This window comes from Peromyscus californicus, unplaced genomic scaffold (assembly GCF_007827085.1).
Source record: "Peromyscus californicus insignis strain IS unplaced genomic scaffold, ASM782708v3 Scaffold_16__1_contigs__length_79575227, whole genome shotgun sequence".
NCBI lineage: Eukaryota > Metazoa > Chordata > Mammalia > Rodentia > Cricetidae > Peromyscus > Peromyscus californicus.
The window spans coordinates 58784461-58798334 of record NW_026294458.1 but is presented as its reverse complement, the minus strand read 5'-3'; the positions used below and the strand labels follow the sequence as shown (position 1 = coordinate 58798334).

Genomic DNA, 13874 nt, shown 5'->3' with positions numbered 1-13874 from the left:
CAGATTTCTCAACAATTTCAATGTCTCTTCTCTTTTATGCTACACAAAACAGGTATTCAGTTCTTACTGGTTGATTATATCCAACCTTCTGGGAAAAATGAGTTTTAGTCACTACTTATTTCAAATCAAAAACATTTAAAAATCATGAAATGTATGGAACTTGGTGAAATGCTTTAGGGCAGCAAACTGGAAAATCAGTTCTCATAATAGTCTTTGCAACAATAATTTTAGCATAAATTTTCAAGATACTATCTAAATTTGGGAAGGTTTTTAATTTCCATGATTGGCATTACTATAGCACTATCAATATAGTTCTATATAACTTATGTGGAGCAATATAGTCTACAGAACAATTATTGTTCTCTCAATGAACTAAAGAGGGAGCCTTGAGAAACGGGAAGAAATTCAAAGCCTTGTTATTTAATCCCCAAACTACACACACACACCCCTGAATCATTCTCTCATAAACTAATCCTAAAGTGAAATCTCTAAGCCATAAAGAACTCCAAATGACATTTATTTAAATACATGTTCCATCAACAGGAATAAGAATAAAGACAAAACATATACATGAAAAAAATAACCTTTTGTCCAGTCTTTAACTCTTTCTCCAACTGCCCTATATAAGTAAGTTTTCAAAGTATAAATACTAATTTTAATCTACACAAGTTCCCCCAATATCCTGTTTCCCAACATCCACTTCTTCATTATCACTCAGCCCATGACAAATGAGGACACTCCTTATCAAATATAAGAATAAAAGACTTTTTTTTTGTTTTGATTTTTCAAAACAGGGTTTCTCTGTGCAGCTCTGGCTGTCCTGGAACTCTGCAGCTCTGCAGTTCTGTAGACCAGGCTGGCCTCGAACTCATAAAGATCTACCTTCCTCTGTCTCCTGAGTGCTGGGGTTAAAGGCGCACACCACCACCACCTAGCACAATATTTTTTTAATTAAGAGAAATTCTGCCAAGATTATTTGGAAAGTAAAATATTTTGAAACATCTCTCTGTCTCAGCCAATACCTGCAACCAGAAAATCTATCAAAAAGTATAGCATTATACAATAAAACAGAGCAACTACTCCATTTGACTAAATCATAAAAACATTGGCACACATAAAAACTATTTGAGCACTACTATAAACAGGCTTGTTGTGGTATAATTAATGCACAATACATACACCATTAAAAAAGACACAATTTCCCAAGCTTTGCGTATGCATTATCACTATCCAGATAACAAACCTATTTATTCACCACCCCAAAATGTGGCCACTCCCTAGCCATCTCAGCTAACAACAGTCATGCTGCATTTTCTGGATATTTATACAAATGGAATTATCCTCTAGGTACTTGCTTTAGACTGCTTTTGTGCAATCAGTATAATTTTAGTGCTTCATCCACATGTATGTGCACACTAGTAATTTGTTACAATTTACTGCTTTGTAGCATTTTATTGTAGATTAAATAAAACTTATTTTAACCCAACTGTCTCCTCTTCAGTTGCTGTATACACTGGTGTGAAAATTCTTATGGGGATACACACTTTCATTTGTTTTATAAAAACTTTGGGGGGCTTGGAAATTCTCTGCCCAAAGAATATCTGTATGTGGGTGACAGGGATCTGCCATTATTTTTCAGATAACAATTATCCTATACACTAACCTTAACAATAGTTTAAATAACTTAAAATAAGGGAGTATATAATTCTAAATGAACAAACTCTATGTAAAATACAAACTAGACTTTTTAAGGAAGTCCTGCCTCGTATTTGAAATGCACACAATATTTGTGAGAAACTTTATTTGCTTAAAAGATATTCTTAGTCGTGCATGCAAATGGCGTCTCTGTAATACGATTAAAGCAATCCCAGGTGTAGTCTGTATCTTAACACATTGGATTTCAAGTTCACTGTAACAGTAAACATGTCATGAGTTCAACGTAAATTCACTATTAAAAGACAATGGCAAATGTCATATTTACACATTTAAAACAGAAAATATCTTTCATTATCTCGAGTGAATTTAGCATAAACCAGTGACTGACAATTACTCACAATTCCAACACCGGTTTAAAAGGCATCAAGCACAGTTTCCCACTGTTACCATGCCATAGTAAAGACCTTCATTTATGAAAGCTTATGCAAATTTTTACAATATTATTCTACATAAGAGCCTTTCAAAGAATGGAAACAGTAACTTTCCTTCCACTGCAAGAAATAAACTTCTCTAGCATGAGCTCATTACACACTCCACTTGGCACACTAATTACATACTCCTCTACCATGAGCTCATTACACAGTCCTCTACCATGTTTATTACACACTCCTCAAGCATGCACTCATTACACACTCCTCCAGCATGCACTCATTACACACTCCTCTAGTGTGCCCTCATTACACACTCCTCTAGCATGCTCTCATTACACACTCTTCTAGCATGAGCTCATTACACACTCCTCCAGCATGCACTCATTACACACTCCTCTAGCATGCACTCATTACACACTCCTCTAGCATGAACTCATTACACACTCCTCTAGTATGCCCTCATTACACACTCCTCCAGCATGCACTCATTACACATTCCTCTAGCATGCACTCATTTCACACTCCTCCAACATGCACTCATTACACACTCCTCTAGCATGCACTCATTTCACACTCCTCCAACATGCACTCATTACATACTCCTCTAGCAGGCACTCATTACACACTCCTCTAGTATGCACTCATTACACACTCCTCCAGCATGCACTCATTACACACTCCTTTAGTATGCCCTCATTACACACTCCTCTAGTATGCCCTCATTACACACTCCTCTAGCACGCTCTCATTACACACTCCTCCAGCGTGTGCTCATTATACACTCCTCTAGCACGCTCTCATTACACACTCCTCCAGCGTGTGCTCATTACACACTCCTCTAGCATGCACTCATTACACACTCCTCTAGTATGCACTCATTACACACTCCTCCAGCATGCACTCATTTCACACTCCTCTAGGATGAGCTCATTACACACTCCTCCAGCATGCACTCATTACACACTCCTCTAGTGTGCACTCATTACACACACTTTTATCATGTGCTCATTACACACTCCTCTAGCATGAGCTCATTACACACTCCTCTAGCATGAGCTCATTACACACTCCTCTAGCATGTGTTCATTACACACTCCTCCAGCGTGAGCTCATTACACACTTGGCCAGCATAGCTGAGTACCCTAAGAACTTCACAAGTAATTCTGGTATATACACACAGACAATGACTTCTTTTTAAATAAAGTTACAAACTGATTTGGTCTTATCAAACTATGAAAAATAAGGGATTGAAGTTCTATAAAATGGTAAAATAAAAGAAACAAAAGTTAAGCATAGCACCCATAGTACCCAGTTGGAAGTAATTCTAACTAATGCATATAAATTATACATGCTTCTGCTGAGAGATGAGAAGGGCAAACTGGTATACTAACGTGATACAGCGAGGCAGCAGTCCAAACTCCCTTGGAAAGACTTACACTTGAAGACATTTGCTTACTTTCTCTAGCAGTATGGCATTGTTAAATTGCCTTGATTCCTTCTTCTTTTTTTAAGTAGTTGTTCATTGGCCTGATCCAGCCCAGAGATTGTGGCGTAAAAGTTGGCTGAAGTACAGGTTTTATTTCCTCTAGTGTGCATTATAAATGTTTCATGTATTTGCAGAAAAAGTGGTTTTAAAATTTAAACACTAAAAGGATAATGTAACTTAATAATTTATCACTGTACCAATGGGTCACACAAAGTTCAGTACATCACTGAAACCCAAAACGTCACCTCCTTTGTTTCTACAGCCCATTGCTTTAAGACCACTGGCTCTTTACTGAAAATGACCCAGTACCTGCACCAAAGTAATCATCCTCCCATACAATGGCTTTCTTCCACTAAGTATAAATGCATGCATGCAAATCAATCCAATTTCATTAAGATTAAAGTTATAAAATTTATAAAATATAAAATAGACAATAATACTGTATAGCAGACACTTTTATAGGGGCTTTACATGCTTACCTCATTTAGACTCCTCAGCATCTCCAGGAAATAATTACTGTTGCTGTCTACACTACAGATAAGGAAATCCCGAAAAAAATGCAACTTGCTTTAGACCCATAACTAAAACCCAAGCATCAGAGCCTGGAGTCTGCTCTTTTCAACCTTCCTCTGCCTACCACTAACATCCAACACGGAGGGATGGGTTTGCCCTGGACCACCACACGTCGTGACTGAGCTTTAAAGGATTCTTCTGGATGATCAAGTGAAAAGAAAGGCTGACGCTGACAATAGTTGTGAGGAGTCCACTGAGGAAAGCCCTTCAATTATACAATGCAGTCTATGGGTGTACTATAATTCGACAGTCTTATGGGTGAGGGGTCCTAAACTGGCCACATGGAACTGGTATGCTATTGTGACACACAGAGGAAGAAAATTCCCATTTATGATATATAGATAAAAGGATAGGAAACTACTGTAATAGAGATTAATGACATAACAGTAAAATTTTAACAGTTTCAGGTTTGATGGAGTAAGTAAGTGCTCCCAAAATTCTTAAAGAGAAAAGAACATAAAGACTAAGTATTCAGCTTTTAAAATCTTTTTATAATTTTACCTTTTGGTTTCGGGGTAAATCTTGAGCATTTGATGGAGGCTTGTAATTCAGAACTAATCTTCTAAATTCCAAAAGATTGAATAATGACTGAAAAAGAACAATTTAAAATATCTAAGAGAAAATTCTAGTAATGGAATTGTGAATATCACTGTTATCAAGACTCATTCTTGACAACTATACTCTTTACATAAAGAACAGCTGCAACCAGCAAAAGGATGGCGATTTTTCTCCCTGAGAAAAGTCTATTCTTTATATTTTAAAATAGTATTCTCATTTTTAAAATACTTTTGGATGGGGGTTGCAGGGAATTGAACCCAAGGCCTTGTGTATGCAAGGCAAGTGCCCTGGCTAGTATGTTATAGCCAGTACCAATATCTTATTCTTTCTAACTAACACTTATCCTACATACAAAGCACAAAATTGTACAAGGACATTTTTAAAGCACACAGAGTATTACATTATTAAAAACTATTTAGGTTACTATGTCATTAACATGAAGTTTTCCTAAACTGGATAAAATACAGTGAAGAAGTTTTTAGATGTGTTCTATTTCAGATTAATTACCTACAAAAATTAAGTACAAATCAACGTACTCATCAGATACTAGGTGAAAAAAAAAACACAAAATATTACATATTCTCTTGATGGCCAAGAAAACAAAACCTGGAAGACAAATATATAATTATAAAAATAGAATAATGCAAAAGTACATAGGAGACTAGACACTCATGAAAGACTTTCTAGCATGGGGTTTGTTGATGGTTATTTTAGCTGCTGGAAACTGAATCAAGGCCTTGGACTTTCTCTACCACTGAGCTCAATTAGCAACCACACATGATGACCTTGAGTGCTTGCTAAAAGGTAGTTTGTAATCCACTAATAACATCATAACATTTGTTCAAAATGAATATACAATATTTACAGACTAGAACACATACTTAGTAGACATAAATTCATCTGAGCATCTCTGTAAGATTTTCCTTATAAATATTTTACATACATGTAACTATTCCTACAAGTTTTACAGTGTTGGGATAAAAGTATGTGCCACCACACCCAGTAAGGATTTTTTAAAATAAACATTATGAACAGATAAAATAATTCATTTTCCTTTTGTTATTATTTTGTTCCTTTGAGGAGGGATCTTGCCATTAGCCCAACTCATTGATTCACACATTTAATAAGTACTTATGGAATACCCATGGCATGCACAGCACTAGGGACAAAGAAGAAAGGACATTTAAAATACGCAGTCTCTTCTTCCATGAGAATTATCATCATATGCTGGAAGATTAAAGGATGAAAGGAGGGGTATAAATCAGAAAAGACACAGATAAGCCTGCAGATGAGAAGCTAAGCAGAAAGGCAGCATTTTAAAGCCAGAGCTTAATCCAACAAAAGGCTTTGATCACAGTAGCAAGTAAGGAAATCAAACAAGGAAAAGGAATACAGAAAAGCAGAGCTTTCAGATTTGTGAAACATCAAGAAGAGAAATTATCAGATATCATACACCTCTTGATAAACACAAGTAATGGCTGTGATGCGCAGCAAGGACTCATTGGAGCATTTCAAGACAAAAAAAAGACTAGCAATGCTGCTCCACACCAGGAGGGTGGTGACAAGGTTATGACCTTGAGAAATGGCACCTGGAAAAAGTCACCTCCTTCTCAGTACAGTGGTAGAGGAGGAATGCTTGAGATTGAAGAAATAGGCTAGAGCTTAAGGGGGAGTCTCTACCACTCTTGTGAGGGATTTCAAGAGAAAACTGCCAAGGAAGCATGAGAATCCCACAACCATGCTTTGTCCTCATACTCTAATGTCTTCCTTGATTCTGAGCAGTAAGAACTTCCTTTGGTGTGGGTATGCAAGTAAAGAAGCTGCTTTTTCTCCATTTTATAATGATTTATGAAGTAAGGGATTCTAGAAGTCCAGTTCATTTCACTTCCAAGTGCTGTCTGCAGCTCTGAGCAGGTGACACAGTTACCTCCATCTTGTCTCTAGCCTCTGGGAGAGTCTATAACTAAAACTGCACAGAGCACTCAAGTCAGTGTGAAGGAATTCCAATCAACCCTGCAAATTCCAACAAAAGTGTTGGGTGCTAATGGAGGCAGCAGTAAACGAAAAATGCCATTTCTGAGTAAGTAGTCACATCTCAGCTCACACCTGAGAATCAAGTGATGTCAGAAAAGGGAAAAGAAAGGAGTCTCATAACTAAACATAAAATAATAGCTCCTGGAAATAATGGTGAACATTGGCAATACAGTAAAAAACACAACTGAACACGTGTGAACACATGATGTTTTCTACCCACAGATTTCCATGGTATGAAGTTTCATGTCTTCCCGAAAAATCACTTTTGTTAGGTTGTGATAACCCAAACTTCTAAAGTGAAAAGATTATTTGTGCTGGGTATTTAGATTTCTGCTAGAGAAGTCAAATCTTCTTTAATACCTAAATTAGTTATCATAGAATAACAAATTTTAAACTAATAAAATTACTACTTTGTATTAAGGAAGAATATGGTCTCTTTTTTTTTGGTATGTTCCTTACACACACACACACACACACACACACACACACACACACACAAGCTTGGTCACCTAGTGAACTTTGGGTAGATGTATGGTTACTCCATCACATTTGAGTTGAAACAGTAAAAGAACTTATTAACATAAACAGGGTTCCCGTGGCTCTGTTAATAATAATTTATCACTTCAAATGGGAATTTCCAGTGAATATTGTCAGGAGAAGTGAAGAGCATTTATCTAACTATCAAATACTGGCTGTATGTAGGGACTTCCTCTTCTTGAACTTTTCAATGAAAAGTGCCTGACGAACGAGAAGCTTTACTGTCCACACAGTGCTAGGAAGAAGGCAGTCCAACACATTCAGGAACACTCGGATCACAGCTTCACATCTGTTCCTCTAAACTATGCCATGGACAGAACCTCACTAATACACAGAGAAGAGAAACAATCTACAAGGACAATCCTAAGACACAACGGTAAGGCCCACAGGACTTCCAAGTATCACGTAAATGTTATCTATTGCTTTGGGCACATAAGTGAAAAAAAATTTACAATGAAGCCTACTGTCTAAGAAGCCCTAGTCATCCAGGTACCCTTAGACTGTTAATGTATTAAGAAACCAAGGAATGAGCCATCTTACTTAGCAGTGTCTATCATAACATAGCAGGAATGAGGCAAGCCCAGAAACCAAAGGAAATCTACTTATATGGCCCATGTGTCACAAAGCAAGCGGGGGTGGTGGTGGCTTAAAACCTATACTAACTTCACAGAAAAAAACTGAAATCACAGATTAGTCACCTAGCCATGACAACGAGCTGACAGAAAATGAAAGGCATGAGATACTTCTGTCACTGTGCACAAGCTGAAGCCAGCATGAAAACATAGACTCGGAAAGCTACAAAATAGTCTTTTTGAGCATAAAAGCAAATGGCACATATGCTCGATGATTTCTAAGTCCTTATTAGGAACAGTAAACAATTAAGCTGCATTTTAATAGCCTTATGAAACTAAACACAAAATATTTTAAAAAGGTTTAATTTAAATATTGAAATTTGATTATTCATACTAACAGAATGAAAAAGAATTATGAGAACTGTCATTATTCTACAAAAGCTGAAAATCAAAGCTCACACTACATATATTTTCAAAAATGATTATTCCTAGTTGAGAAGACAGTGAGTATGTGTATTTACAAACATCTCCTATTTTGGAGAAGGCTAACAAAACATTGCACAAGGATGTTTTAAGGTAAAAATAGAATGTGTTAATCTTGATTTATCAATATTTATTATTTTCAGCATTCTAACATATGTACTGTGATGTATTTGCACATCAACGCCAGCCTCAAACAAAATGCCTCTTCAAAGAGGCAATTTGTAATTGTGAATATAATAGTATATTTTATAAATATTTCCGTATGTATAAATAAGCTGATCTGATTCACAAAAATAGTTAATTCTAATTTCTTACCTTGGTTACAATTATTCTCTCAACTTTCAGAGAAATACCGACAAAATTACCTTTGTTCTACCTCTTTAGAAATCAATAAAGGCAGCAATTACAAAGGCAAGAAAGCAGGAGAAATTAATCTTACAGAAACGGGTGGTATTAACCTGTGTTCTGTTGAAAGGCTCATAGTGGAACCAGGCATTGTGCTACAGGCCTGTAACCCTCGCATCCAGGAGACTGAGGCCAGCCTGGGCTATCTACTAAGAGCTGATTTGAAAATTAAATTTGTTTTTAAAAGGAGACTCTATTTTAAGACAAAGAAACTTTTAATTAGCCAGGTGTGATGTCTCAAACCCATAATCTCGGCCCTCAGAAGCTGAGGCAGCAGATCCTAAGTTCTAAGCTAGCCTGGGCTATATGGCAAGAACTCATCTACCAACAGAGAACAAAAGTCCCACTGGGAATCAAAGACAGGAGGGGCTAGGCAATTCTGCGATCAACCCACTAAAGCACATACATGGAAATCCTGCCTGAACTTCTCCTTAAACCATACAAGAAACAGCACGGCCCACACCACTGCTCCCCAGGCCTCCTGATTAAGAGCTGAACCTCAACCCTTACCTGGATCACAGCACTAAACCAGCACGTGTTGCCGACGTTCTTCAGCCCAACCGGAGCTTTGTCTTGTCTTTTTCGGTCGTAAGGGTTTCGGGAGTCCCTCCAAACTTCTGTAGGTGTTCTCTTCAAACATGCTTTATTCTCTGCTATGCTGGCTTCCAGAACTCTTAAGAAATGAAAACAGAGTGTTGAAAAAGACTGACGCTGTTACAGAACACACTAAGCAACTTCATGTGGTGGGTGAACTTGAAGACGTTACACAGCTCTACTATGTCCTGCGAAGTAATACGTGATGCTGACATTACTCATGGAGCAATTAGATGTCATTGAGAACACGGCAGTGGCCTTCCACACACACACCCCTCCATCACCACCTGAGGTGGGTGAGGTAGAAGAGTTGACTCTGAGGTCATTAGAGCAGGAGAGCTGTCCCTACCCCTCATCAACTGCAGCACTCGGGAGGTGACCCCTATGCCATGCCTGGGCAACACAGTAGGTGTACATGTGGGAGAACTAACCCTGAGGACATGACAGCAGGAGAAGTGGCCCCGCCCCTTGCTCATCCATGCAAGGGGTGAACTAGCCAGAGCAATGCAGGAGAGTTCACCCTGGTGGTGAAGACAAGGGAGAGCTGGCAGGTTGACTGACTCTGAAACTACCCAGGTCTAGAACCAGGGTTATGGGTTAGCCCACCCCAACATCCACTCCATCTGTGATCTGCTGGAGCACATGAAGGGACCAGTCCTGCAGACCCAAAGCTGCAGGATCTCCACAACACAGGGCAACACAGGATATCCAAGAGGAGTTCTAGGGATGACCCAACATCAATAGCGTAGGAGAAACCAGAGGCCTCAAACCAGGCCAATGCCTCTGTTATGAACACTTGCAAATACAGATATATGGACAAAGGGTTTACTTCATGACTCACTGTGTCACTCTCCTGCATTGCAGCTTCCATGACGAGATTAAGTTTCTTTTTTTTTTTCTCTGAAATTTATCTTATTTTATTTATTTTGGGGAAGGTTGCAAGAGTAGAGGATGGATACAAAGGGACAGGGAAGTGAATGGGATGGAGATGCATGATGTGAAAGACACAAAGAATAAATAAAAAAGAAAATTTAAAAAGTTAAAAAAGAATATGGTAGTGTCAATAACCAACAGATAAAGTGAAGTACACTAAGAAAAAAAATTGAAATTATTTCCTAAGAAAATTTCAAACACAAAACCTCAATCAGATTAACAGTAATCACAATCCTTAGCTACACACACACACACACACACACACACACACACAGCGACAATCTGGTCAAGATTACACTACATATGCAACAGTGATCCTAAGAAAGTACGATGGAGATGAACCTCCCTTCGCCTAGTGGCCTAGTGTGACAACAGCATGCATGTGATGAAGCCAGTATGAACTGTACTTCCAGACCTTGAACTACAGTATCTACAATTATGCACAGTACAAAGCACTCAGCAACTGTGACACTGCATTTAGACAGTCAATATGCTACTCAATTTGCGTTATTTCATAGGATTCATACCCTACTATAAAGGACACTGTAAAAGGAATGCCACAGTGTGTTGGCAGAAGCCTCACACTTTCCATGTTTGTCTCTTGACTGTAGCAAGGGACCACATGGAGGTGTTAACCTACAGGATGACATCTAGGTGTTTGTAACCACATTCTAATGAGCTTGTCTATCCACAGCTTTTCAGAACTCTCTCCAGAATTAACCAGTATATATTACTATGTGGTATTTGAACTAGAAAACACGGACACAAGCTGCAGAGAAGGCTCAGCTCTTCAAAGCTAGGCCTAGTAGTCTAAGCTGGGGTCATCCTTGGGGATCCCTGGGAACTTCGCTAGCACCCGGTTGCTCTAGCACCCGGTTGCTCCCTATCCCCATGTTGTCTCCGTCTATCACAGTATCTCTCTCATTGCTCTCCCACTCCATCCCTGTTCCAGCTCGACCATCCCGTTCCCTTATGGGGCATGAGCAGCCTTTTTGGAGCCTACTACCTACGATGGGACACCTCGCACAGCCTTGAAGCAGGGGGAGGGACTTGGACCTGCCTCTGCTAAATGTACCTCCTCATGGGAGGCCTTACCTTCTTGCAGGAGGGAAATGGGGGTGGGTTGCGAGAGGAAGGCTGGAGGCGTGGGAGGAGGGAAGAGGGGGATCTTTGATTGGTATGTAAAATGAAAAAAAAAATTTCTTATACATACATACATACATACATACATACATACATAAATAGCTAGGCCCAACATGGTCAATGACATAATTTTGATCCACAGCACTTCAAAAATAAATAAAATAACCAGGTAAAATATAATGATCCTGTCACTCATCAATGTACAGACTTATGACCATGAACTCTGATCATGAGTTCAAGGTCACCATCAGATACACAACAAAACCCTGTCTCAAAAATTCCAAAGAAATAAACAAGTAAATAAGTAGCAGGGATTACAACTGGAGAAAAGAATCATAATCTAGCAATATACATTTGTAAGGTGGCAATTTAAATATAAACCCAATAAATATTTAGTAATTTTCAAAAAAGCTAAGCTCACAACCAAAATATCAAGGAAATATATGACAGAATTATAGATACTAATCTGGGTTATAAGCTTCTAGATATTTTCATATTAATATGCTTATATAAATTGATGTAAACGGAAGTATATATGCATTTGAAAAATAATATTTGCAGCAAGTATACCTTTTATTTTACAATCTTTATCCTCCACAAACAAGCACATATGAACATTCCTATGTACACACAAAGGCAATAAAAAATGTCACTACACAAAATAATTATGTACCAAATCATATGTCCAATGAAGTAAAAAACATTTACCATCAGCTTATTAAAAAAAATACTCAACTCCTGTGATAAATTCCTAAAAGTAGATGCAAAAGAACAAAAAGAAATAAAAAGTTAAAAAAATACATTTGTGACAAAATTATGAACTCCATAATTAAAAAGTAATTAAAAGGTTCAGAACTAAAGGAAGTTTGATTACATGAAATGTAAAAACAATACAGGCACATATCAGTGATTTTCCTGGAATGAAGTATCTTACTGCTCTTAAACTTCAAGTCTGTCTTTTCCTTTCTGGAGTGTAGAGGGAGTCACACTGGCATGCTGTGAACATGCTCTTACCTGCTGATGGCTTGCTCCTCATCCGTTATTCCAGTCTCCCTGAATGTCCTGTTTGATTCTGCCAAACTCAAAGCAATCGCTCGCTGAAGATCATCTTTGTCATCTCCGGTGAGATCGATCACATCTGAAAAGCAAAACTAGCTCTCTCAAAACAAAGGCACACAAATGACAGGGAACTCCCCCTACAGAGACTAGATGCCCAATAAACCTTGATAAACCAAAGCAGTACTGAGCTAACGCTCTGCTTTATACATGAACATATCTTTCACAATCCAAACATGGTTACTATGAACTAGCCTTGCAAATTAATAGTTTCTTCTATAAAATCTACCAAAAGCAGTGAAAAGAAGAGAAATCTTGGTATTTATTTATTTACTAAGCAATCTTTTATTAAAAGCTAATAAGCAGAAAGCCTACTGGGAATATGGTTTATCAATAAAAAGTAAAATAAACACTACCAAACACTTACATTGGTGTTCTCTGATTGTGTACATATCACATTGACTGGCCACAGGGTAGGGGTGTACGTGTGCAGGTGTGTGTGTGTGTGTGTGTGTGTGTGTGTGTGTGTGTGTGTGTGTGTGAGACATTGTGGATAGTCGTTGGCTCTAATGAAAAGTAGGAAAGGAGATGAAAAGAGTCGTCACTTTGTGTTTTTCACTCTTCTGTACTATGTGATTAATTTAGGCCATATGCCCTTCTTTTCATTGAAAACAAGATTTTTCACTTACACAGAGGTATGCAAACGAATATACTTGTTCCATTTCTTAAAAAAGAACTTGAACGCTGCAATTCTACTTCCGTATCCCATGAATAAAAGCCACAACTACTGTCACCATCAGTAAAACATGCTCAGTGCAGTTCTGCACTGAGCAAGAATGGTATACTTGGACCTAGCCCACAGGAGCTGAGAAATGTCAGTAACAGTGTAAGGACAGAGAGTGGTACACAGGCTCCAGGTCTAAACCGTTCATTTCTTAAACCTCACAATCAGTTTTTTAAGTTATCTTTTCATCCCTAAAGACACTTAAAAGAAGGGATGACAAATGCTGTAGGGAAATAATATAATCACAATAACATGGCTACATGATCAGTCTGCTGCTGTTAATATCTACACTGCTGATGCAGACCAGGCACCAGTACCAAGGTGAAATTGCTGTTATTACTTAGAAATAAACACGATACTTTTTAAAAAAAATTAGCTTCTCTTAAGAATTATAACTTTGATCAAAAAAGTAATTTTGCTGAACATTGAATCTTGATTTACAAGGTTTTTAAATTGTTAATGACTAAAAATGCACAAACTTTATATGTGGCAAAGCATACCATAAATGCTTGTCCAATGCTGGAGTTGCAAAGTTAGTATTTTTCATAGAACACCATTTTTTGGTTGAAAGAGCAAATGACATACTACAAAGTATGATTACCCAAACTTCAATTTTACCAGTCATTGCA

General features: G+C 37.9%; 1 protein-coding gene across 3 annotated transcripts in view; it reads right to left on the bottom strand.

The window, feature by feature from the left end:
• Usp25 (ubiquitin specific peptidase 25) overlaps nucleotides 1–13874 on the bottom strand; it is a 106519-nt gene that overhangs the window by 53756 nt on the left and 38889 nt on the right. For 2 of the 3 annotated variants that reach the window (XM_052741023.1, XM_052741026.1), the window contains exons 4-6: nucleotides 12420–12543; nucleotides 9246–9408; nucleotides 4648–4734 (exon numbers count right to left, since the gene is read on the bottom strand). In XM_052741023.1, the coding sequence (XP_052596983.1) occupies nucleotides 4648–4734; nucleotides 9246–9408; nucleotides 12420–12543 (374 nt within the window). The remainder of the gene's footprint in view (nucleotides 1–4647; nucleotides 4735–9245; nucleotides 9409–12419; nucleotides 12544–13874) is intronic. The other variant, XM_052741025.1, reaches the window with a different exon arrangement.